At 49.4% G+C, this 26,708-nt stretch overlaps 1 protein-coding gene across 3 annotated transcripts in view; it reads left to right on the top strand.

The window, feature by feature from the left end:
- MYO5B (myosin VB) overlaps positions 1-26,708 on the top strand; it is a 153,149-nt gene that overhangs the window by 13,572 nt on the left and 112,869 nt on the right. For all 3 annotated transcript variants that reach the window (XM_040090695.2, XM_040090694.2, XM_040090696.2), the window contains exons 2-4: positions 16,184-16,294; positions 19,779-19,950; positions 22,195-22,339. In XM_040090695.2, the coding sequence (XP_039946629.1) occupies positions 16,184-16,294; positions 19,779-19,950; positions 22,195-22,339 (428 nt within the window). The remainder of the gene's footprint in view (positions 1-16,183; positions 16,295-19,778; positions 19,951-22,194; positions 22,340-26,708) is intronic.

Raw genomic sequence — 26,708 nt, forward strand, 5'->3', positions numbered from 1 at the left:
GCAAACAGGCTTTTGTGTGATCGTTCAGGTGTGGGTATTTTTTAATGCTCTGCTTTTGCCCGCAGCCACGATTCCACTGCTCTCCTTCCACAGTATAAAACCCACTCTCGTTTTCTGAGCTGCTCCCTAAACGCTGTTCAAGTACCTTCTCTGAGCCAGTTAGCACCTTCCTCGGGTTAAAATCTTGTTTCTCCTGCCTTCAAGCTTCAGAGCCAGTAGACTGACATGTTTTGGATGCGTCCCTGTTGATAAATGCCGCTTTTACATGCGGTTACGGAGATCGCTGGCAGAGGCGTAGCCCTGACGCTTGTCTAGATAAATTAATTTCCTCCGCACACTCCTCTGGGTGTCTGAGTTGGTCACTGGGGGCTCTGAGCTCCGAGCTGCCCCTGTGTCCTGTGAGTGACTCAGGAGGAATTTCTGCAGCATTAGCAGTGGGTGTTGGATGCCCAGGGCTGGTGTGGCGTTCGTGTGGCTCTGGAGCGATGGGCAGGCTCGGGATGGGGAGGAAGGCTGCATCCCCGGTGCCTCCCTGCTCACTCTCGCCTGCCTGGAGAGCAGCTGGAAAGCTGGGAGCAGCTAAAATGTACCTGGGATCTGGACAAACCCGTCCTGGCTCAAGGCTAAACTTCAATATAGTTAATTTGTCTGGAAAGGTGAAAGGCCGATTTGGAAGGGTTTGACTTCACTCCTCCTGCTCACAGAAAACAAATGTAATTTTTCAAGTCAGGGACAGCAAATGAGTGCAGAACCAGGGCTCATATTTTGAAAGCTGAAGAGTTTTTGAAACACCCCAGCAGATGGAAGAGGCCCTGGCTGTATCTGCCTTACCTGCTTTAACCTCACAAACAGCGCTGACCCTTGTCTCTCACAGGCGTTGTCCATAATTGATGTCTGATTCGAAAGTTGGCTGCTCTGTTAACACACTCGTCCGTGACTGATGCTTGGGGGAGTCTCTTGGGAGCTGCAGTGCCCACGCACAGGGCTCGTGTTCGATGGCTGAGGGTCCATTAAGGATGTTTAAGTTGTCGGATGGAAGCAGTCCAGTCAAAAACGGAGACACTGCTTTTCCCACCCTTTACTTGCAGGCAGAGCTTAGGGAAATCTGGAGACCTGTGTGGGTTCTGTGCTCTGGCAATGAACCAGCGGTGAGGGGGTGGGTGATCTGTCCCTCATGCCACAAAGCCCGGGCTGCACCGAGCGTGGGTGTTTCTGAAAGCACAGCGGTGGCCTCTGGCCGCCAAACCAGCCGTGAGTATTTGTGGGGTTGGAGCGACACCCGAGATTTTGGTGGGTCTCTTCAGGGGTGACGTGTCCTTTCAACAACCAGACGCTGCTGGTGCTGTGTCCCTTGCTGTCCCTCCTTCAGGGCTGTGAGGATGCCGTGAGCCCCCCAGGCTGGGCAGCCCTGGACTGCCCTGGGTGGGCTTAGCAGCTGCTGAACTCTCTGCTTGTGTTAAACATCCCTTGCAAAAGGTGCTCACAAAACCCCCCACTCTGGGGGATCTAAGCAGTTTCTGGGGATGCCTCTTGCGTTTTATTCCTGCAGACTGGATGTAAGGCACTGAGGATGAACTTACTGCAGCGACAGAACACAGGTTAGGAGTGATAATGATATTAACCGTGGCAGTCTGTCTCACTACTGGAGCAGCCTCCATCCTTTTCTGTCTTGTGGTGAGGAGAGATTTGTGGCTTGTTTTTCCCTGTGTCGGTGCAAAACGAGGTGTGGGCTTTCTCCTGCACCGTGCAAACCCTGAAAGGAGTTCAGAAGTGTTGGAGGAGCGGGGAAATCCCAGCTCATGAGCTTTCCCAGACAGCGTTCCTGGCTGGAAACAGGCTGTGGGGACGATGCTGAGGCTTGCTGGCTTCCTTTGAAACAAAGCCCAGGCCTTTGTCAGCGCTTTGCTGGTAGATGGACAGAGGGGAAACCTCCTCTCTGAACAGGCTAAAACGCCTTTTGAGCAGGTTATACTGCTTTCCTGTGAAAAGAGCTTTTGTGAGAACCGGTCCCTTGGGGTTCCTCCCTGGTACATCGGTGCTGGCTTTGTGGATGTGCTGTGCCCGTGGATGGCAGCCAGGCTGTCCCCAGATCACTGTGGCCGTCAGTGCTGTCTTTGCAGACCCGGCAAAGACCTGGGATGTGTCGTGTCCTGGACGAGGTGGCTCCTCTGAAATGCATCAGCCTGGAGCCCAGATCCACAATGCCACAGCTGGAAATGCCAGCAGCTGAAGGAGCATGGAAATACTTTGGGGGGCTTCTGCACACCCTCTGTGGGGAAGTACCAGAATCACAGAAGGGTTTGGGTGAGAAGCACCCTAAAATTCATCCAATGCCACTCCCTGCCATGAGCAGGGACACTTTCCACTGTCCCAAGTTGCTCCAAGCCCTGTCCAGCCTGGCCTTGGACACTGCCAGGGATGCAGGGGCAGCCACAGCTGCTCTGGGCACCCTGTGCCAGGGCCTCAACACCCTCCCAGCCACCAATTCCTTGCCAGTATCCCAGCTGTGCCTGCCCTCTGGCACTGGGAGCCGTTCCCTGGGTGCTGTCCCTGGGTGCCTTGTCCCCAGTCCCTCCCCAGTGATTGGAATCAGTGACTGAAGGCATCAAGGAGAATCTGGTGGGAGGTGAGCTCTGGGCTGAGCTGGAGCTCTGTGGGGTTGCTTGGCACGTGGCTTTCCAGCCTGATGCAGGGGACATCCTGTTGTTGGAAGTGACCCCGACTTGCAAATACAACACAGGGAGGATGGGGAGAGGAGGGGAAGGCAAATATTTGCCTTTTCTGCAGCTGAATCCATCTCGCTGATGCTCTGATTGATCCTCTCCTCTCACGTTCGAGTCTCTGCTCTTAGCAGAGTATTTTTGTTTATACAAAGTGGGTCTTATCTCCAGCGTAGCTGGGAATTGGGAGGCTGTGCTCTGGCAGCGCCTTTAATAATGCCCTGATAAGGGCTCCCTGCCCCTGGCAGGGAGGAGGAAAGGGAACCGTGCTGCCTTATCAGGGAACAGCAAGGTGAGATGTGCCACAGGGAGGAGGGAAACCGAAACACTGGCAAGGGCTGGTTTGGTATCTGGGGTGAAAAGGGTGGCGTTCAGTTTGGGTGGCACCTCTGCGTGATGATGGCACCATGCCGTGATCCAAACAGGGATTTTTTTATTTTTTTTCTTTTTTTTTCTTGTTGATAAAGCACCTAAGAGGACTCGTTGGAAAGTTTGCAGCAGCCTCCATTTTCACCCCACTGTGTGATGGAAGGTAGAGCAGCTGTGAGGGGACATGAGTCGCTTCGCATCTCTTTGTTTTTTTGTAGATCACATCTCCTTTGGACAGGGTCCCAAATCCCTGGTGCATCCATGAGTGTGCATGGCCACTAATGCCTTTTCTGATGCATTTGGATATTGGGAAAATTCCTTTGTGGAAGGGGTTGTCCAGCCCTGGCGCAGCTGCCCGGGGCAGTGGTGCAGTCCCCATCCCTGCAGGGATTTAACAAATGTGTGGATATGGCGCTTGGGGACAGGGGTCAGTGCTGGCCCTGGCGGTGCTGGGGAATGGTTGGACTCCACAGCCCGGGGCCTTTTCCAACCCAAGTGATTCTGGGTTTCTGTGGTTTGGAGGTCCTGTGGGACAAGCCCAGACGTGGGTGATGGTGTGGGTTACCAGGAGTGCACGTTGGCCCCTGGCAGTGACTGAAGCCACGTGGGTTCAGCCGTCCCTATCCAGCCACTGACCCTTGCAGTCTGAAGGAACTCAGCTATTGGGGCTGAGTATTTTGTCAGAAAGGGCAGAAACCTTTGGTCTTGCACATTCTGAACTGGGAACTCTCAGCACAGTTGGCAAAAGCTTCACTTTTACAGCAAAACAAACTTGAATAATCTAAGAATAACCTAATGTTTATTCAATTTTTTTTTTTTTCCCTTCATGTTATTCATCTACCTAGCGAAGCATGAGGTCATCCCTTAGAGGAGAGGGGAAAGTGGCAGAGCAGTGTTTGGTAGAGGTGGATTTGAGTTACTCTTTGGCCCTAATTTGAGTGAGCTCCTAAGTTGTCTTCCCGCACTCTGCTATAACTTCAAGATGTATTTTTATTTGTTCTGCTGCTTTTCTAGTTAATAATAACAGTTGTTTTCCCCACCTTGGGTGGTAAGAGTGGGTGTAACTAAGCCTTGAAACGGGTTAAGCCCTTTAGCTGAGCTGATGGGGCCCAATGGCTTTGAGGCAAGTGTCATCAGTTGCTGTGTGACCGTAACTCTGTGTCCTTCCCCAAGGGAGAGGCATCCCTCGGGTGGGAACTGCATTTCCCGGTGTTGGGGCAAAGCTCCTTGGGTCTGAGCCAGGGAACGTGCAGCGAGAACAGAAATCTTACAGCTGGGGTGTCCCTGAGGTGGTGGGAAGAGGCAGAGCTGAGGCTTCACTTGGGGGCAGCTCTGCAGCCCTGCCTGTGCCCAGAGGGAGCCTGTGGCTGCTGGGGGAATAAAGAATTGGTCCTGTAGCACAGGGAGGGGTGTTTATGTCAGTAGATACACCTCCTGTTGAGCTAGGGGCGTCCTATGTGCCCTCCCAAGAGCGGCTTGGTTGTGTTGTGGGGATGGAGAAGGCAGGTGCAGCACCCCATGGATGAGGTAGATTATTTCTTATTTTTTTAGAAGTTTTTTTTTTAATCTATTTTTATTTTCTCCTTCTGTTTGGGTGCTTTGTTTTGTGGACACTCCAGTGTTTCATGAGAGCTCTGTTGGGTCTTCCTGGAGGCGTGTGTTTTTGCTCAGCTGAGGCACCTGCCCTTCTAAAGGGAAGGGAGAAACTTGGATTTGCCTAACTCTTACGGGAACGTTGCCAGACTGGGGGAAGAAAAATCAAAATTCATACCAGAAGATGAAGGCTAGAAAAGATGCATTTCATAGTGGTGATTTTTGGTTTGTTGGTTTTGGTTTGTTGTCTTTTGTTTGTGTGGGTTTTTTTGTTCCTCTTCGTTTTTCGTTGTTGGTTTTTATTGTTTTGTTTTAGGTTTTGTAAAGTGGGTTCAGGTTCCCTTCTTGCAACTATTTTCCTGCTTGGGCAGCCTTCTGCATGTTGCTCCCCTTTCCTGAGCCTTTCCAGCAGAACACAAATGCTGCTTTGCCAAAGGCATCACCTTCCAAATCACCTTCTGAGATTCAAAATCCAGGGGTTGATGGAGATTTTCTTTCCTGCATCCTTCCTTGTTTAAGCTTTTTTCTCCCCTACCTTTGTTGGAGGAGACTGGATTTGGGGTTTAGGGGATGCTTTTCCATGGAGTTGCTGTGTGGTGTAAAGAAGAGGCTGCAGGATATTAGTGCAGGAACACCCGGAGAGCCAAAACGTCAGTATTTCAGCTGGACAGCTGAAACTATGAGGGAATGAGAAGAAAAACATAGCTGGCTGCCAGACCATGTTGTGCCCTGCATTTTATATGTTAAAAAGAAAGCCTCCTTTTGTCTGAGTTTCCTCGGATGAGTGTTTTGAACCGGTGTTAGCTCAGCAATTGCAAAATACTGCTGATTTATTTCACTGGAGAGGAGAGACAGAGTCCGTACATCAACTCATGGGACAAGTGCTCATCCGAGATCTGGTGTAAAGACGTCTTGGGAGCGGCAGAGCCAGTACAAATCACATTCCCAAGTACCTGGAAACTGCTGCAAGGAGATGAAAGAAATTTAGGAAGAAGCTCTTCCCTGTGAGGGTGTTGAGGCCCTGGCACAGGGTGCCCAGAGCAGCTGTGGCTGCCCCTGGATCCCTGGCAGTGTCCAAGGCCAGGCTGGATGGGTTTGGAGCAGCCTGGGACAGTGGAATTTGTCCCTGCCGTGGCAGGGGGTGGCACTGGGTCCCTTCCCACCCAAACCATCCTGTCATTGCACGAAAAAGCAGGAGCAGTGGTTCCCTGCAGGAGAGCTTTTCTCTGCCCTCCCGTTCCTCAGCAGCTGGGAGTGTCTGAGGGTGTGCTCACTGCTTCACTTACTTTAATTGAACATGTTTATTCCAGCTTTGTGTCTTGATCGCTGCTGCCGTTCTCCAGGTGTCTAATGTCTCCTTGCTAACAGACCTTATTGCTGGAATGTTTTAATTACCTCTAGTAAAGCGTTGTTCATTTAAATCCCCGGTGATCAATTTGTTTTCCTTCAGTGGCTTGGCAGTGAAGAAGGATGCGGAGGTGGCCCTGGGGGTCTTTCCAGCATAACCCTCTTGCTGGAAAATGCTGAAAGATGTCCTGTAACTTTAACTCAAACCCCTTTGAGTTAACTATGCCCCAGTGATGCTCCAAGAGGGGTTTTAATACACAAATTCTGGAGATGTGAGGGGTTACTGTGCAGGTTGATTAATCCAATTACTTCTTCTGAATCAAGTTAACAGTGCAGTCTGGCGGAAGGGTTACACTGCAATTAAAGGTGGATTTTGATGCTGTTTGGGTACCGTGGTGCCCAGTGGGGAGGATGGCTGAGCTCTGGAGTGGTGGGGGACGTGCCACGGTGCTCTGGATTTTGGGAGGTGCTGGTGACACCCTGAATGCCACCCGTGTGTCACCGCAGTTACAGCCAAGGAGCAGCCACTGCTTTAAACATTTCCAGTTGAAAGCCCTGCTGTCCCCTGGCTGCATCCCTGCACCACAGAGCCAGGCTCCTCCCAGGACCGTTTTCATCTAAAATGATGTAACACGGGGTGCTCACCGCCCTGGGAAGTGAACGTTCTTGTGAATTTCCCTAAAGCATCTGTGTTACAGATAGAGGACTCTGAAAACCCAGGGTGAAGGGCTATTTTTGACTATTTAATTAAACCCAAAGGCTTTTTAAACTATGCATTACCAATCAGCTATAAATGCTGTATGTTGAGCATGTTTTGGATCCAGCTTACCCTCACCAAGGAGTGGTGAGCTCACATGGGTTTCGGGTGGAAAAGAGGACAATGAAGGCAAGGTTACATCACAGCGCTGCTAAAGGTTTTGATTAATTGAGAATTACAGGAGAGAAGGGTAATTAATGCCAATCAAGAGGGATTTGCAGAAAGTAGCCTGGAAGGATTTCACTCTTGCAGTATGACAGGCTGTTTGGTGAAAGTCATGCCATGGGGACACTTGGCCCCTGCCTGGAGTTTTTAGTTAAAAAAGGCAAAACCCGAGTCTGTAAAACCCCGACAACTCTTACTTTAATTTAAAAAAAAAAAAAAAAAAAAAGTCTTCCTGGCTGAGCTGTGTGTGAAAGGCTCATTCCGGGTCAAGGATTTTTTTTGTGATCCTGTGCAGTGTGGGAATTTTTAAATCAATCGCTTACAAGGAGAGGTGAGGAGTCCCAGAGGAGCTGATTTGGTTGGGCGGTGTGGCTGTGAGCACCCATGGGTGCTGGGGCCAGGCGAGGTGCTTGGGTAAGGGTGCTGAGCTCCCTGCTCCAGGATGCTGATGCCCGCAGCTCTTCCAGGGAGGTCTGCAGGCGAAGTCAAGTTTCCTGTGTAGGCTTTGTCAGCAGATTTTTGTCCTTCCCCAGGACTCTGCAGCGGTTTTTGGGGGCTTACAGAGTGTCCCTGTTCCTGGCAGGGGAAGGACAGTGGTGGTGAGCATCTTGCAGAGCAGATGGGGAGCCTGTGCAGGGCTGAGCCAGGCCTGACAGCAGAGGAACTCAGTGCTTTTTTTTCACAAGTGGGGCAGTGATCCCCTGCTTGATGAGGAGCTGGGGAGGGGACTCGCAGCAGCACTCTGGGTGCTGCCATCTCTTGGTGCTGCTCTGGTCCTGGTGGACACTACGTTTTGAGGGGCTTTGCAGCGTTTGGTTAATTCTGCCTTGTAGCTTTGACTCCAGGCTTAGCCCTGCGGAGGGAAGAGCCCTGCCGTGCACGTCGTGTTTCATCCCAGCCTTGGCAGTGCTGCTTCAGAGCCTCCCAGGGCAAAGGGCTCCTGTGCTCAGGAGAGAGCTGCAGAGAGACCCCGAGTGCTGCCAGCTCCAATTCACCTGGCCCAGCTCTCCCCTGGAACATTTCGGGCTGCTCTGAGGTGTTTGTCAGGGAGGTGCAGGTGACAGTGCGCATCCCCTGTGGGTGGAGGCTTGCTGGCCTCGCTTTTGGTTTCGTTGCTTTTTAAAGGGGAGGGAAGCAAAGTGAAAATAGAAGTTGCTGCGCTGCCCAGAGGAAATCATGGTGTCGCAGCCCACGAGGGAATGACTGCCAAATTAAGACCAAATTGTTTATTTGCATTGTCCCAAAGCACCTGGGGCTTTACCTACTTTTCCAGCATCTGATGACTTACTGGAAGAGGAATTTTGCAGTGAGAGCAGGCCTGTGTGTGCACTCAAGACCCTGACGCTGAACTTGTCACTCTTAATTAAACCTGCAGTAACGAGTGACGCCGCAGAGATGCCACAGAAGAAGTGGCGGGGGAGATGTTGGGGATACACGGGTTGGCTGTTAGTTACATGTAAGACTATAGATTAGTCTTGGAAATCATCCTGAAAATCACAGTTAATTAAAGTAAAGCCTGCAAGGGCCTCAGTGTTTCTGTCCTGGTGTCATGGCTCGGCTACAGCCTCCCTGTGCTCAGTGCCTGTTTTCCGTCCGGCTTTGGTGGCTTGAGGTTGGTGCAATGATGACCTGGAGCCTTTTGCATGCCCCTTCGTTAGAAATGCTTCTAATGAGCCAGTGGATAAATGCTGCAGATGCTGCTTGTCCAAGCACTGCTCAGCTGCTGTGACACTTCATGCAAATCATCATCAGAGTTAATTTGGGCAGGGGAGTAAAATTCCGCAAGGAGGGATAGAGCAGATTTAGTGCTGGTGGGAGACTTGGAGCCATCCATCAGTGTGACAGCTCTTCAGGGGGAGAGGAGAATATCTCCGTGCCTTGAAGGCACCGGTGAAGCACATGGTTTGCTCAAACTCAGGGGCCCCTGCAGTGTTCGGGGATGGAGAGGTGCTCCCCAAAATTTAAGAGCCCTGCTTTAAAGGAGGCAGTGTCTGGGTGTGCGTTTGTGTTTGTCCAGGGTCCATCTCCACTAGCCCGAGGATGATAGGGAACATGAGGGATGGTCTAGATAATGCCCATCTTCCTTGGCTCTGCTGTTTGGTTTAGTACATTTTTATCAGCCCTGGGAAACACTCAGTTTGCTCGTTCTCATGTTGAGGAATTAGAGATGCTCCTGCAGCATGCCACGGTCTTTCCCTTTACATTTAACACCCTCAGCAGGCTAGCACCTGTGTTCTGTAGCTCAGAATGATGTTTTTTGTGCTTTTTAAGAAGTAAAACACTATTACTTGTTCCCCTATCCCTAGCGCATGATGCTGTCGTAGTGTGTGTTCCCCACTCAGAGCTGAAATGATGATTTGCCAGTCCTTTCGATGTTTGTGGGGATTTAGGGCGAGGAGGAAGTTGGGCTTTTGCTGGTAGAGGTCCCCATTTTGAGAGGATACCCTCTGGGCTCGTGCTGGAGATGGTGGATTTGTGTTTCCTGGCACTGGGCAGGGGAGAGATGAGCAACTCTGGGACATCCCTGCCCGCCCTGTAGCAAGCAGAGACACCCTCCGCCACCCCCTCCTGTCCCCTCTGAGGGTTTGCCAGCTGGTGGTACCCAGCAGCAGGCAGAGAAGCCAGACCAGGGTGAGACATGGGGGTCAGCAGGTCCCGGAGTCGCGGCGCAGCTCGGGGAGCCCTGACCTAAATATCAGCTTCGCTTGTCTGCCAGGCAGGGGAGGAATTGCTGCTGGGATGAAAATCTCATTCAGAGGATGGGAAAGGGAGGATTACGCTTTGCCATCTGCCTCGATGTTCTTTATTGTAAATAATAATAATAAAAGGTAATGATCCACAAGTCCCTTAATGGAGATATTTTGCCCAGCTCTCAGAGCACCTCACCCGTGCCTTGCTGCGTCACGGGCAAAGCAGATTTTTCTCCTGAGTCACTGCCAAGTGGGGCAGAAGGGAACTTTAAGGCTGCAGGGCACCCAGGAGAGCCACAGAGATGGTCCCTTTCTGTGTCCCCCTCCTGCCAGCACGCATCCAGTGGCTCTTCCCAGTGCCCGCAGGTTTACAAACACATTTACCACGGCAGAGTGACTCCTTCAATAACCACCTGTGATTCCTGGGCGATGTGGGACCCTGCTGCTTTGGGCACAGTGGCAATGCACGGGCCAAACCACCTCTGCTGGCCACCCCAGCTCGGCCCAAGTCTGTATTAATGAAAATTAATGAAGTTTGTTTGATTTTGCGCAGAGGCCTCAGAGAAGCTGTGGGCATCCTGACAGGGGCTGCAAGTAAAGTTTTTTTTTCCTGTGGTTTGTCTGTGTTTTTTTAAAGTGAGTTTTTTTTTTTTTTTAAAAAAAATTATTTCTGCAAGAGCCTCTTTAAATTATCCCTTAATTTAGGGATGGTGGGGAGTGATCTTTGATGCTAGGTTAAAAAGGAAAATCAGGATCAGAGAAACAATACGCAGAGTGTGTGATATGGCCACTTTTAATTCCAAGTACAGGTTGTGCTTTCCTCTTACTTGAGAAGGGCACACTTTGGGAAAACTTCAGTTTTAGTAGTAGATAGCTTGTGAGTGTGAGCTGGAAGGTGGTTATTGGCCTGAGTGTAAGCTGCTTAACCATTCACATGCTGTGTATGTAAATATAAATATTCTGGGGAAGCCAGGGCTGACATTTGTCCTGTTTTTCCTTTTATGTGTATTTTTTGTCTCTCGGTTTCTCTTCTGAGATTCAGGTGGTTTTAGAGTCTTTTTGCCTTCTGCAAAGCCCTGAGCCGGACACAACAAAGAGATGGAGTCTTCAGGTTCTGATTTCTCAAGGTTGCGCGCTTTGTTTGTTGTTTCTTATCTTACAATTCTTTCTGTGCCCAGCTAAGGTCTGTGCAGCTGCTTGGGCATCTGATGACTCCCCCCGCACTGGGCTGTCTCCATCTTTTATCCTAATTGTTACCTGTTCTTTATTTATCATTATTTGCCAACACCTATCACTTACACTAAGCAGGTCATCCCTGCTCTGACCCAATCTCCTTAAATTACTTTGTGCCACCGCCACTGCAGGAAATGGAGTGAGGGGAGAAGAAAGAAGAAGCAGGAGACAACGCCCCAAATCCTCCATCTTGCTCCCTTCCACTTCCATACTAAAAACCCAAACCTACTGTTTTCTCACCCTGTGATGAGCTAAACTCCAATCTTTCACACTCTTGTGGCCTGCAATCCATCCCGCAGTGCAGGAAGCCTTTCCCATGGACTGGGGTCAAAGCCAGTGTCCCTCTGGGCTGTGTGCCAGGGTCCCAGACCCCCCTGCCCAGGTCTCTGACCCTCCAGGGCAGCCAAAGGAATGCCCTAGACTCCAACATCTGTCCTCTTCAAAAGCATCCAGCAATACTGGACATTGAACAATATGCAGTGAGGTCAGCAACAAGCCCACTGCAAAGGGAGAAAAGAAGAAGTGTGCTTGCTTTACAGAGAAAAATATAGAGATTTGTCCCAATTTCCACCTTGTTCTACTTAACATTTGTGCTTTCACCTTTGCTTTTTTAAAAAGATCACTGCTTCTGTTTTCAACTGAAGTCCTTTCATAGGATTTTCTTCACCTGTGTGAAAGAACCTTTGTCATGACATACTGCGTTTTCAACCCTGTTACTGAATTCCTGATGGTGGGGTGGTTGTTGCTATTTTATTGCCAGTATTGTGGGTTTTCTGCTGTGCCCTCCCTCCGTCTGCAGTTTGTTGGAAGGATGCCCCTGGAAAAATGCCCTTGACCCAGGAGCAATGAAAACTTCCCCTGGTCAGCTGTGAGTATTGACATTCCTGAAATAACTCAGGGGATTAAAACACAGTAATAATAAAGATGGAATTGCTGATGTCCAGCTTGCCATGAAGACTTGCAACCGCCAAACGGCCCAGACGAAGCTGAGATCGCTAGTTTTTAATATTTTTTACTTAATGGAAGATTATACAATTTTCTTAATGTAACAAAAATGATGCTCTGTCCATGGAGTTGTAAGTCCTTGCCTGCAGACCTGCATCTCTTGTCGCTGAGATGGAGCGCATTGCCCAGAGCTTGCTGGGAGTGCCTTTGGCCAGCGCTGAGGGCTTTGAAACAGTGAAAGAGAACCTGACTCTTCTGATTTAATGTTGGTTTTAATCTGCATCCACAGTGGCAGCCTGCTAAAATCTAAATCAAATCAGGAGGTGGGGATTGAATTTATTAAGCTTCTGCTTAAGCTGGGTGGAATAATGCAAGAGGCTGTGAGGACACTGAATGGCTTGAGTTTTACTGAGGATCTGGTTAAAAAAAAAAAAAATCACAAAGTAAACTAGATTTTTTTTTTTTTTAATTTTCTTTTTTAGAGGCCGAGCATGCAGAGCTATTTCTAGTTTAGCATATTGTTTAAAGGCATCCTCAAGGACTGAAAGAATCTTTTTCTTGGAAAAAATAAGAGAAAATGTATGGAAACCCTGGACTGTCTAGAGGTTGAGCGGTTTGCCCAGGGTTGTGTCTCCTGAGCCCAAAGTCAAGTTAATCCTTCATTCCCAGTGCTTTGGGATGGGCCTGTGTGCCCTTTCCGTTATAACAAGCTTCTTCAGAAGATGGAGAGGCTGTTGAAGCTCTCAGGAAGCCCGGGCAGGGCTCGTGGAGCAGTAAAATGATGCTGGAATTGTGAGTGTGGAAGCAGCAGCTCACAGGGATGCTCTCCCCATGCCTGGGGTGGGCACCTGCCAGCGGCCTGGTTTTGGGGGCACTGTGGCTCTCACCCGTGTGGGTTCATTTGTTCATTTGTCAAAAAGACGGGGTGTGAGGCTGCTTTTAGGGGGAGAAGGTTGCGGAAGTCGGAGAGGGGAATGCAGAGGAGGTGAGGGTGGGGAGCCCAGCGCGATCCCACTGAGGGCTGCCCCCAGGCCTCCTCGGCTTCTAATTAAAGCTGGCCTTGTAAAGATGTACCAGTGACAAAGTGCTTCTATTCCAGCGCAGTGTGCTTGACATATCTGCGATTTATGGGTGAGAGGGAGGGCTTGGATGGGGGTTTGTGTAGCAGCCTGCCCTGCAGGGAGGGCCTAGCGCAGCAGGGAGGGGAGGGTGGTGGAGAAGCACAGCAGGATGAATGGTGCTCTCCCTCCTTGGATGTGTGTGTGTGCACGCATGAGAGGACAGCATTAGAGATGCTTGGGGAGGTGCATTCACAGCAGCCTGTGCTCACAGCCCCGGGCTCTGCAGCGGGACAGGGAGCACTCCGTGTGGGGAGTGCTGGATCACTCCTGGGATCTGCCAGCCAGGCCTCCTGGGGCCTTGCAGACACGTCCATCCTGCTTGGTGCTGTCTGTCCTGCTGGCCTCTTGCACGTGTGTGTGTGCACACAAAATCAGTTCCGTTGTTGTTGTTCTTATAATTATTATTAAAACTCTGTAGTGTTGTGGTCAGGGTGGTGGTGGGACACGGAGCCTCCCTCCACAGGCTGTGGACAACGCGTGCTGGGAGCTGTCACCCTCTCCTGGGGCCTTGCAAACATGTCCGTTCTGCTTGGTGCAGTCTGTCCTGCTGGCCTCTTGCATGTGTGTGTGTGCACACAAAATCAGTTCTGTTATTATTATTATTATTATTCAAACTCGGTAGTGTCGTGGTCAGGGTGGTGGTGGGACATGTTACCTCCCTCCACATGCTGTGGGCAGCAGGTGCTGGGAGCTGTCACCCTCTCCTGGGGCCTTGCAAACATGTCCGTCCTTCTTGGTGCAGTCTGTCCTGCTGGCCTCTTGCACATGTGTGTGTGCACACAAAATTAGTTCTGTTGTTGTTGTTGTTATTATTGTAATTATTATTAAAACTCAGTAGTGTTGTGGTCAGGGTGGTGGTGGGACATGGAGTCTCCCTCCACGGTCTGTGGACAACGGGTGCTGGGAACTGTCACCCTCTCCTGGGGCCTTGCAAACATGTCCGTCCTGCTTGGTGCCATCTGTCCTGCTGGCCTCTTGCACGTGTGTGTGCACACAAAACCAGTTCTGTTGTTGTTATTATTATAATTATTATTAAAACTCAGTAGTGTCGTGGTCAGGGTGGTGTTGGGACATAGTACCATCCCTCCACAGGCTGTGGACAATGGATTGCTGGGAGCTGTCACCCTCTCCTGAGGCCTTGCAAACATGTCCGTCCTTCTTGGTGCAGTCTGTCCTGCTGGCCTCTTGCACGCGTGTGTGTGCACACAAAATCAGTTCTGTTGTTGTTGTTGTTATTACTTTAATTTTATTTATTTATTTATTTATTTATTTATTAAACTCTGTAGTGTTGTGGTCAGGGAGAAGCGGTTAAAGGCCCGGAAAAAGGAATCTTTTTCTTGAGAAAAATAAGAGAAAATGTATGGAAGCCCTGGATTGTCTGGAGGTTGAGTGGTTTGCCCAGGGTTGTGTCTCCTGAGCCCAAAGTCAAAGTTAATCCTTCATTCCCAGTGCTTTGAGATGGGCCTGTGTGCCCTTTCCGTTATAATAAGCTCCTCCAGATGATGGAGAGGCTGTTGAAGCTCTCAGGAAGCCCGGGCAGGGCTCGTGGAGCAGTAAAATAAGCTTTTTTAAAAAAATGCTTTTTGTTGGGCTTTTTTTTTGAGCAGAGAAGCTTAGGCTCCACATGGAGCCTCCCACCACGGGCTGTGGGCAGCGGGTGCTGGGAGCTGTCACCCTCAGAGCCTCCTGTCGCACCGGGGTGGCTCCTGGCCGTGGCTGGCGATGAGTTGCTGAGGGTGGCCCATGGGACCTCTTGCTGCTGCTGGAGCTGTACCCACCCCATTTCAGGTGGCTCTGGGGTCAGTGTGTCCCTGCCTGTCCAGGCAGGCCCAGGGCTCAGCCCAGCCCCGTGTGCAGGTGGAAAATTTGCAAGGTTGCCAAGACCAACAACACCTTGTGTTTGAAGCTTTTCTAGCTGGGTACATCCTGATCCTTGGCTATTTCGGGCACTTCCAGAGCATGCCTGAGTATCACTTTCTGCCAGCAGGGAGCTGGCACTGGATGAATCCATGGATGAATCCATGGATGAATCCATCCCCACTGCAGCCTCCCTTTCCTCATGGCAGGGAGAGCACTGAAAGCTCATGAGGTGCTGGAGATGCTGTGCTGAGAAAATTCGACTTTTCACATCTTTTTCCCCTACTCCCTGGTAAAACTATTGTTCTGGGAATATGACTGTGTGGCTCCATTAACATCTAAAGGTTCCTGCTGCTGTAGCTATTGAGCAGCTCTAAAAATAATTACGTGTGATAAAGTATAAAAATCTATTGCTTTTCAGCTGCAAAGCGGCCTGTCAGGTGGTGACTGCTGCTGTGTTAACTCGTTTGCTACAAAATATTACTTGGACATTGTGTGCTGGGGTTTGGTTTCAAGCGAATGTGTGAAAACCACTTTTGGGGCTCTGGTGCTGCTGCCACTTGGATTTGCGGGAATTCCCCCCATCCCCTGGTGTTTTGAGTAGTGAAAAGATTATATAGCTGTCATTTCGGTCAACAGGAGGAACAGAGGGGAGAGAAGCCCCAAAAAGACTAGTAAATCAGTGGTTGTTGAAGGGTTCCTGTTGGCTGTGTGGGCTGGATGAGTCCAGCAGCCAAAATCCTCCCTGGGCACTTGTTCTGGGCTGCACAGGTCTGCCTTGGCAGTCCCAGCTTGCTGGCCCTAACTCTGTAGATGCAAAAAAAGGTTAAATTTAACCTAATTCATTAATTCATTTAAATCTAAGCGTGATCTTGGAGCCTGTTGGTGTGTTCACCTCCAGCTGAAGGAGTTTGGCATCGTCATTTCCCTGCCTCTGTCCTGGCTGTGGGGTTGGGTCAGGGTTTGTTCTTTGCTCAAACTGGCTCGTTTTTGAGCAAAATAAATGCGCTTTGGTGTAGGGTCTGCTGGGGGTGAATTGTGTTATTTCATAAAAGCCTTCAGGAGGGCTGTTGTTTTTTTTTTTCACCCTGAGAAATTAAATTCCACGTTTACCTTGAGACTTTACTCTGCTTGGTTAGACTGGTAACAAGCCGGTATACACCTTCTCCAGGAGAAAATTAGACTGAAAAATTAGACTTCTGGTCTGTAATTTACTGCAAGAACTAAAACCGGATTTATTTTTTCATTTGCTAAAATAAATGGTTTCGTTGCATTGACTTTGCAATGAGTGTGAGACTGTATTAACGGAGAATTAATTTATTTCTCATTTAATTTCCTGAAGTTTTGTCGTGTTTAAACTTTTTCTTTTCTTTTTCACCTCTCCAGCACACTAGGGTTTGGATTCCTGACCCCGATGAAGTTTGGAGATCAGCAGAAATCATCAAGGATTACAAAGAGGGAGATAAAAGCCTCCAGCTGAAACTTGAAGATGAAACTGTAAGCTTTTGAGAGTCTTTATTCTTTTTAGTAATTTAAAGCTTCAAATTAATGTGTGAAGAAGCCTGAGCCATCTCATAGTTTCTGTGAAGTGGTTTAAAATGTGTTTTATTGCCTTGACACTTCCAGCTTTTCCCTCGCTCCCTAGACACTTGCATTACAGTAGGTTGTGAGAAAAGCCCTTGACCTCCATCATCTCTTTTCATCTCCTGGCAAACTTGTAATGTTCCGTTGATATCGGGATGTATTTTTTTTTAATAGCAGCAGCATGTCAGAAATGCCAGTTTGTGCTTTTTGCTGCCGAACAAATTGTGGAGAGCACGGCTGGTGGCATCTACTCAGCCTTGGGTACTGCTGGAAAACCCACACACGACTGAGAGGTGACTGCTGTGCAACAGCTCTCTCCACGCCTTAGTTTTTCTCGCTTGAGTATAATCTTACGTAAACCCCTTTTTTTCCCTATTTATTTTTAACTAAGAAAAGCTTTTAAAAGATAAAGACAAAAAATTCATTTAAATGTAGATGTTTTCTAGCAAGCGCTGGTTCCAAATTCACAAGCAGCCCGGGCTGTAGCATACGTGCAGCCAACAATTAATCATCCCCAGAGCAGGACAGAGGCTGGGCAGGAGCAGCTGCTCTCCGTTCCACACAAAAACCTCGTGGAGTGGGACGTTGGGTGACAGCAGGGAATTGCAGGTGAAGTTAACCACGGCATTTGCATCAGCTGCAAATTCAGTTTATGGGAAGGGAGCAGCTGTGCTCTCTGCCCACCGTGAGCTGCCTGGTGCAGCAGGAGGAATAGATACATTTTTCATGCAGTTTCACCTAAGCCGTCTTTCTTCATTGGGCAGGTGGGGTTTCCTGAGCTGTCTGGAGTGTGATCTGCTCTGTTGCCTAGATGAGTTAGTAGAGACCACCCACTACAAATCCACCTGTTTTGAGCAGGGCGAGTAATTCCCATTCCCTCGGAGCCAGACATTTCCACACTGTGGGGAGCATTTTCACCACATTGCCTTAACGGGAAGATGGAGAACAGGAATGAGCTGTGGTTGATCAGGCAGTTCATCAAAGCAGTTTTTCTTCCAGAGCAGCTCAGGCTGTTTGTTGGCAGTGTGTGAGTATGCCAGGTTTGCAGAGAATGTTGTTGATGTTGGGATCTGCACCCAGTGCTTGGTGCTGGTGCGTCTTCCTGGCTCAGCCTTAGCTGCTTCTGTTGTCCTGCCCAGTTTGCCCTTCCAGGGTGGGGCAGCTTTCTGGGGAGGATAAAGGATGGAGGATGCTTGATGCCTCTTTACTTTCCACAGTGATAAATCTTGATGAGGAGATGCACACATGCCACCCTGCAATCCCTTGGAAGCACCAGGCACAGAATCATCATTTTATCATGGAATGGGTTGGGAGGACCTTAAAGTTCATCCCATTCCACTCCTGCCACAGGCAGGGACACCTTCCACCATCCCAGGCTGCTCCAAGCCCTGTCCAGCCTGGCCTTGGACACTGCCAGGGATCCAGGGGCAGCCCCAGCTGCTCTGGGCACCCTGTGCCAGGGCCTCAACACCCTCCCAGCCACCAATTCCTTCCCAGTATCCCAGCTGTGCCTGCCCTCTGGCACTGGGAGCCATTCCCTGAGTGCTGTCCCTGGGTGCCTTGTCCCCAGTCCCTCTGCAGCTCTCCTGGAGCCCCTTCAGGCCCTGGCAGGGGCTCGGAGCTCTCCTTGGAGCCTTCTCTTGTGCAGCTGAGCAACCCCAGCTGTGCCAGGCTGGCTCCAGAGCAGAGGGGCTCCAGCCCTGGCAGCATCTCCGTGGCCTCCTCTGCGCTGGCTGCAGCAGCTCCACGTCCTTGTGCTGTTGGAGGCAGGGCTGGAAGTTCCTTTCTTCCACGTGTGCTCGGGCTGCCAAAGTACCTGCTCCTACTGCTGAGTGCTGCATCCCCCATCCTCCCTTCCTGGCTGAGATCTCTTGCCGTTTTAGTACTTGGGCAGAAATTTTTATTTTTTCCTCTTTAATCTGGGTATTTCCCTGCAAACTAAAGGGGCGGAGGAGTCATGCAAGGTCTGATCTTTTTGTACAGCTGAGTTCAGGATCAGCAACATTAAAGTACAAGGAGGTGAAAAGGTTACCAGGTGTTGTAGGCTGTAGCTTAATAAGCATGTCATAGTCATGGTGAATCAGGGAACACCTCATTTTAGGGTTGTGCAAGACACCGAAGGTCTCTGGTAGTGCCCTGTTTGATGCTTTCCTGTACAAAGCCCTGCCTTGATCCATGTCATGTTGGAAAGCTCTAGCAAGGGGGAACAGCACTTGTGTGCATCAGGTTGGAGATATCCAGCACACATGTCTTCAGGGGATTCAAAGCCGTAGAGAGCCTTTTGTTCCTGACAGCTAACACGCATTTACCCAGCTGTTCAGTGCTTCCTTTTGTCCTCGTGCTTTAAGTGAATCTTTGTGGGTTTTTGTTTTTGGCTCTGCTCTGTGTGCAGGAGTACTTCCTCTGAATGAAGAGCTGACTTTTAAATACCACAAGGCATCCCTGGTGTGTTTGCCATTAAGATGTGAGACTGAGTGCAAACTCTTGAAAATTGGCATTGACAACGTGGAATTGGAGGATAAAACCAGCCTGAGGTCGTCAGACATGCTGAGGGAGCCCGACCTCATGCACTTGGGTCAGCTTTCCTTGTACTGCTTTCATGGGCAGTGATCCAGTGCAGTGACAGTGGTTTTGCTTGGAAAACAAATTGGGATTCCTCCCTTCTGATGGGAGCTGAGCATCAAGCCTCCTTTCTGAGGCACCCTGTGGGAAGCAGCATCACTGGCAATTTTTTCCCCTCCTCTGTAAAGAAAAAAACCCACAGTTTTTCTTTAGTTGATGGCTCTCTTGGTCATTTGGGGATGAGTCAAAAATAGCATAAAGCTGCCCACGTGCCAGCTTCAGCAGCATAAGCTGGCTCCTCTAACACTTCCACAGCAGGGGCTCTGCACTCCTCCAAGTCCTCTCTGCCTCAAGGGGTGTCAGGTTTCAGGTAGAAAAGTAACTTCAATTAAAAACGAGCTGAGAAATCGCTCTAATGGTAAGAACATGGTCTAGTTTGGATTGAGGCTGCTTTTCCAAGAGCAGGAAGATGCTCAGATCAGATGAAGCTGTGTGTTTCTGTACCCTGCCTGTCACTGCTCAGAGGTGGCTGAAGGCTATTTGTCCCAAGGCTGGCCTGAGGATGGCTCAGATGTGGCTGCGTTGGTGCCTGTGGACCCTCAGTGTCCACCAGGACCGTGTGGTGGTGAGCTCAAAGCCATTACCAGAGAGGTGAGTTGGCAGTCTGTCACCCAAGCCCCTATAGCATTTATCATCAAGGAGCTTTTAATTTAATGTAGAGCAGGGCGTGTAGGTATTTTTACAGTAGCAGGAGCTACGCCTGGAGAAGTGACAAGCCATTAAAGGAGCTGTTGTTGTTTTTCTGTGTTGCTGCCTTCCTGGTGTGCCTCTTCAGCTCTACGAATATCCCATCGACCTCCAAGGGAATGAGCTGCCCTTCCTGCGCAATCCAGACATCCTGGAAGGGCAGAACGACCTGACAGCCCTGAGCTACCTGCATGAGCCCGCCGTCCTGCACAACCTCAAAGTCAGGTTCCTCGAGTCCAACCACATCTATACCTACTGTGGTGAGTATCCAGACCACACGCTCAGCTCCTGAAAGGTTGTGGGGCCACAGAGGAACCCTTTGAGACCATAAAGCAGAGGCTGCAGCTTGAGGGAAGTCTGGGGGCGGTGGGTTTAGGGTGGGTGGGAGGCATGAGCGTGTGCCAACAGGATGTAAAACCAGAGGTGGTTTTTGAGGGCCGGTGCACTGTGAACTTGCTGAGCTCATGGTCCACCTCCTCTTGGTGGGAGCATCTTGTCAGATGAGTTTGAGGCCAGCCTTGCATGTGCTTGGCAGCCCCCAAGGAAAAAGTAGGACTTAAAATAGAGGGAACATGCCAGACAGACTGAGGAATGTCCACGGCAGGTATTCCTCTAGAACAAAACACAAAAAAACCTTCCAGCAGTGCAATTTCCTTCCTTTACTTCATGGCTTTGGGAATCATCTAACTTCCAAATTCAGAGCAGGAGGAGGGCAGGTGTGAGCTTGGGTCTGTGATTTTTGGGGAGGGTGTCTTGGCAAAGCTATTTGGGACAGCAGTTACCTGTAGATGGATAGCAACAAGTTACAACTTGAAAAACCAAGAAGAAAGGAAAGAAGGCCATTCATGGAATCTCAGATTTGTTTGGGTTGGAAAGGGTTTTAAGGATCATCTTCTTCCTACCCTCTGCCCTGTCCAGGGACACCTTCCACTGTCCCAGGTTGCTCCAAGCCCTGTCCAACCTGGCCTGGGACACTGCCAGGGATCCAGGGCAACCACAGCTGCCCAGGGCAACCTGTGCCAGGGCCTCAACACCCTCCCAGCGACCAATTCCTTCCCAAGATCCCAGCTGTGCCTGCCCTCTGGCACTGGGAGCCATTCCCTGGGTGCTGTTAAAACTGGTGTGTACAGCTGTGACTGTGTTGCACTTTGGGGTTATGAAGGAAATGCTTGGCAGGAGGAGATGACTTTCTAGAACAGTGTCCTAGAAATACGTAACCTCTGTGGCTCTTAGCAGTGTTAACTTTCAGCATTTAATGATGTTGGATTACTGGCATAGCTTGTCAGCCTTTTGCAGCTGCACATGTGCCTTCAGCCACCTGCTCTCACCCAAAACCAGTGAGGTTTCATGAAGGCAGCTTCTGGTGAAGGTTCATGACCATTCCGAGTGCAGCATTAACGGAGATACAGGCGTCTGGGCTGTGTAGGCTTAGTTGCAAAGCTCTGCCTGGCTGCAGCATTCCTCGTGCCTTGGTTATAAAGTGTTTGAGAAGAGCAGGGAGGTGCTTGCCTGAAGGGAGGAGAGCCGTTCAGTGTGGTTTGCATCGTGGTTTTGGTAAGGGAACACTGGCGGGTGACCTGAGCAGAACGGGGAAGCAAGCAGGCAGGAGCAGGCTTGGGGAGGTGGAGCAGCTGGGGCAATGTCCTGCAGGGGCAGGTGAAGTGACAGTCACTGACCTTTGCCTTTTGTGGCGGGCTAGGTCACACTCCTGGTGTGTGCTACAAGCTGAGCGTTCCTGTGCTCCTGTCGCTGGAGCGTGCCCGAGCCATGAACCGGCTGGGCTGGGAGCACAGCGCTGGCCCCACGGCCAGGTGCTCCTGGAGCTCCTTGCAGGGACAGCTGAGACCTGCCTGACCTGAAACTCCTCAGAGGTGGAGCTTTGTCAGCACCTGGGTGCAGAGCAGCTCCCTGGAGCCCATGGGGAGCACCACGTGTGGCTTGGCCTCTCATTAGCTCCCAGCTCACTGCCTCCTCCGGCGTGCCCAGAGCTGGAGAGGAGGCAGACATTAAAGCCTCAGAGCAGGCTCTGGCATTCCTTTCCTGTGATTTATGTATTTCAATTTGATTTGGGTACGTTCTTTGTTAGGAGTTTTCGCTTGCAACTCAAGCCAGGGGAAAACCCAGGATGCTTGTTTGGGTCTAGCAGAGCTTTGGTTGCACAGGAATTGCTTTTCTGTCGTGCTGGCTCTGGCTGTGTTGATCTCTCCTCACCCTTCCTGCAAAGTCTGTCTTCACACAATGGAGATTATTGTATTTTTTTGCTCTTCTCATCAGTTCTGTGCATCTCCTTTGTAGCTGTACTGGGGATTACTGCCTTGCTGTTGAGGGAGATGCTGAGATAAGAATTCAGAGCCCTTCCCCATTCACTGCTCACCTTTCTTTGTTAGCTCTCAATCACTGTATTTCAAAAACCTTACTGAAGCAACTAACACAAGGCTTGAAAACCCTGCAATACCAACTCCCTGCTTGGTTTGTGAGGCACCTGCCTGTCTGTCTGCCCTCAGGTATCGTGCTGGTGGCCATCAACCCCTACGAGCAGCTGCCAATCTACGAGCAGGATGTCATCTACGCCTACAGCGGCCAGAACATGGGGGACATGGACCCCCACATCTTCGCCGTGGCTGAGGAAGCCTACAAGCAGATGGCCAGGTCAGTGGGGGCCCAGCCGCAGGGGTTTGGGTCAAAAGTGGGCAAAGATGCCATTAAATGCTCCAGAAATACTCAGTGAAAGCAAAGTCGTGAAAGAGAGCGTGGTGGATGGAGGCCAGGTGTTTCTAATTAATTCTGCCTAATGACTTCAGACTGTTATTGCGCCCAGACTGCTGGGCTGATGGGGATCCCTGTGGTCCTCAGGGGTTCAGTGGGGGATCCCTCTCTTGTTGCTTCTTGGATGAGTCTCCTGGAAGAAATTCAAACCGCTCTGCAAATGTTATGTTTAGTAGCTTAGAGGAAGCCACGTTTCAGATAATTTGGTGAGATAATCAAACTAAATCCAGAAGCTAATGTTAGTTGCTCTTTTATGGAGACATTGGGATTTTGGGTTAGGTGTTGACTGGCAGATACTTGGAGGCATTTATGGATCCCTCAAAGCAGTGTCTTCACCAGATGGATGTGATGAGAGTTTTACTTTATTTATTTATTTGATTGTTTTGTTGCTGGGGACAAATGTAGGATTTTGTTCTTATCAAATAAGTTATGATCCAAAAGAGAATTGGAGAGGAAGCTGAAAACTGTTGTACCAGAGATCATTTTATTACAGTTGTCAGACTCACACAGTGTGTTTATGTTTGCTTGTGGATTAGCTGAGATTTTTATACGGCTTTTAATAGCAAGAGTAAGCAGTGAACCGTTTTCCAAGGGTTACAACCTTCTTTCTGCCGTGTCGGGGTTTTAGTGGTGGGTTAGGACACATTTCTAGTAAAAATGAGCCAGAGTTCAATTGAGAAATGCATCTGGAGGAGCACTGCCATGGCCAGAGATCAGATGGATTGTACCCAAACTGAGCCCGGCCTGCAGTTCACTCCTGCAAGTGCTTGTGCTTTGGGCAAAACTGCTTTGAGAAGAGTTCAGGAACTTGTGGAGCTGCCTGTAGAAAGAGGAAGGCTTTCCTTGCGTGATTCCAGACTGAGCAGAGAGCTGCATGGTTCTTTTTAGAAGATACCAGGGCTTTGCTGACCAGCAAAAGGTGTACAGGACCTGTGGGATTTCCAGGGAAAGTATCTAAAATATGCTGAAGTTTGTGCTAGGGAAGACTCACTGATCTCCCACATCCCTGAGTAATTTTGCAGGCAGTGAGCTAACAGCTCTAGCCAACAATGCTTGTCTCTGCTTTCCTCCTTATCAGAATAAAGCTACTTTTGACAGCAACTCGTAACTGCTGTCTCTGGGTGGTTTAGACTGCTCTGTTTTCAAGGGGACTGGAAAATAACCACCTTCAGAGCTCTTAAGCAAGGTGCTCACTGCTCAGCGCTCCTCTGGTGCTCTCTGTTTTGGGCTGTTATTATGGTAATTGCAGGCTTGGGTACAAAAGAGGGTTTCAGACAGGGCTGAGAGGAGATTGGGACATGGATTATAGGAATCTACCTGGTTATTTCACGTGTGCCTCAAAATGTAGCACGCCAAGGTTTAAGTCTGAGCGCTCCTGGGAGGGTGTTGTGTTCTCTGCAGTTTGATCTGAGTTTTTCCCTCCACGCTGCTCAAAGGTGGAGCTGCTCGAGCTGGGTTTGTGGATGGCGTAGCTCCTGGCTGATGGAAAAAGGGCATTGAAAAGGACTTCTTTTTGCCCTTTTTTCAGCTGAAATGCTGACTCTGTGGGATGCCTCATGTCTGCAGCTCAGCTTTAGTCCTTTGGGGTGAGGTTGGATATGGCTTGTTAAACCTAAACTGGTGCAAAAAATATCACTTGTTTTGCAGTTCAGCATTTATACAATTGGATTATGTCTGATGCATCCTTATGGATCAGGAATACAACTCAAGCCTGCCATCTCAGAAGGTCAAACATGCAAGGTGACTGAGAGCAGGAAAAACAATCCAGCCAGTCTTGTGGGGTTTTGAATATTTTGTCTCCGTTAGTGGCCCAGAGCACACAGGGAAAGCGCAGCGGAGAGGATTGAATGGGATTGAGTGGATGGCAAGGGAAAAGGGCTGTAGTGGTTTCATGTTCACTAAATTTTGGTCTTAGTACTTACTTTTTCTGTGGGAGAGAGACTAGGAGAAAAACAAAGCAGGCTCAACCTTAAAATTAACAAATAGGTTTATTACTATACACTAAAAGCATAGAAAATAGAAAGTTGGAAAAAAACTAAAACAGAATGAAACGTCAAAAACACTCTTCCCTCTCCTTACAAACTGTTCGTTTTCTTACAAAACAGCATAAAGAGACAAAACTTGTAATTTTCACTCAGTTTCATTATCTGACAATAGTCTTTCACCAATTCTTTAGGGGAAGAGTATCTCTTGGAGTCATGGATCCCACTGACAACTTAGAACAGTTCTCTTGTGGGTTTTAAACTGTCACAAAAACAACCGCCCGGAGAAACCTGCCTTTGTGACCCTCCCAGGAGCAGTTTCCCAAGCTGCTTGTGGGTCTTAGACTTTTGCATACTGGGGTGTCACTTTTTAAAGATGAATAACTCTAAAGCAAAGGATTTTTCATCTCAAGGTACAGAGATATCTTCTCACTTCTTCACTGGCGCAGGGGGCTTCTCATCTTTATCTCTGTTCAAGCACCTTATAGGATATTACTTAGTCCATCACAAACACCTTTGCTCAAATCCACACACAAATTAAAACAATCATCTCCCCAAATGCATATTTTTCCCACGATTTAAAGGAATGATCTAAATATAGAGTTCATTTCCATGGCTCAAATAAGAATGGAACAACCAACTCTTCAACCCTCTGTCCCAATAGTCTTTTCACTCTTGCTACTGACTTCATGCTGTTGTTCTTTATGTTCACTCTGTCCTTTCTTACTCTCTCAGAGAAGGGCTAAGCTCTGGAAGCTTCACGTTGCTAAGGAAGAGTTAAATCTGCTCAGAGTCTTTGTTTCTCCCTCTGTAGCTCGTGGTGTTAGATGTTCAGGCTGCGCTGGTGAGGGAGGAAGAACTTAGACAGAAACATCAGAGATCAGAGCACCCGGGCAGTCCGGAATCACAAAAAACAACAGGCAGGATCATAAATGCCTTCTCAGCCCACCCCCTTGGTGTAAATCGGGGTGGCCTCGGCCCAAATGGTGCCCATAGCTCTTATCAGGGCCCGGCAGAGATCCCCCTCTGCTCCAGTGAAGTCTGAAGAAAGCAGCTGTTGCAAAACAACAACCTCTCCTTCCCCCTCTTCACCTGGGAGCCGATGGAATCCGGCCAGGCCTCAGGCCAGCTCCCCCCAAAAGGGGGGACCAGCAGGCCCAGCTCGATGTTACCTGTCTCTCTCTGGCCAAAGAAAGAAGGAAAAGGACCCACCTACAGGAAATTCACAGGGTTTTATATGGTACTTCCCAAAGTCGCAGCTAACAATTTTCAGTGGTCAGAACAGATGCCAATATTCCAACTAACCCTCTGATAGGTCCCTGTCCTTTCTAAAGCAATTCCCATGTCCTGACCTGGAGAATTATTCTACATTCTTCTGTAACTAAAAAACCAAACTGTACTAACCCAGGACAAGGGCAGAAAACTTAAGACTCTCCATTAAATGAGAAACATTGGAGGTAATTAGATTTTTATTTCTCTGAGCTTCCAGTGTGTCATGGCCAAGCAGAGACAGGGTGCCAGGGTGGAGTGTAAGGCACTTGGTGGGTACCAGTGTTAATGACCTGCTCCTGTGCTTTCTCACTGGCTCAAGCTCAGCGCCCAGGAGATGGGACTGGAGGCACCTTCACGGGTGACTGTCTGGCATCCTGTGTTGGCTTTTGTCCTGTCATCAGGAAATGCCAATTTAAAAAAAAAAAAAAAAAAAAAAAAGCCTTGGGTGGGCTGTACAAGGTGGCTACAGAGGGTATGTAACAACGCCTGATCCCTTTTTTGAGTCAAAACAGTTCATAAAGCACCTGAACACCTTCAGTGGATTCAGTGTGCATTAAAACTCCCCTTTAAGTGTGAGCTTTACACAAAGAGGATGGTTTTGCTGCATTTGCATGTGAAACTGCTTAAAAAAAAAAACACCCAAAAAAGGTAAGTGATTAAAATTCACATGTGACATCCTCCAATTTTTTACAGTGACCAGCTCTTTAGAAACTCCGCAGATACCCGGTGTGGGACTAAACACACTCAGTTCACTGAAACAGTCTTGTTTTAAACAAAGTGAGCAGCATGGAGTTGCTTTGCTCCAAGTGCTGCTCTGGAGTGTTGGGCTGGTGAAAGGATGGATCGTTTAGTGACTGTTGTGGCCGCATGTGGGAAGCAATGAGTGCCTTGGGACATGGATTGCCTGCAGGGCAGTGCAGGCACCTCCTCTGGTCAGGGTCCTGTCCTGGAGAGGTGCGGTGGAGTTGGGGGGGCTGCAGAAGGTGTTTGCCCTCCTG

The sequence above is a fragment of the Hirundo rustica genome, chromosome Z (assembly GCF_015227805.2).
Source record: "Hirundo rustica isolate bHirRus1 chromosome Z, bHirRus1.pri.v3, whole genome shotgun sequence".
Lineage (NCBI taxonomy): Eukaryota > Metazoa > Chordata > Aves > Passeriformes > Hirundinidae > Hirundo > Hirundo rustica.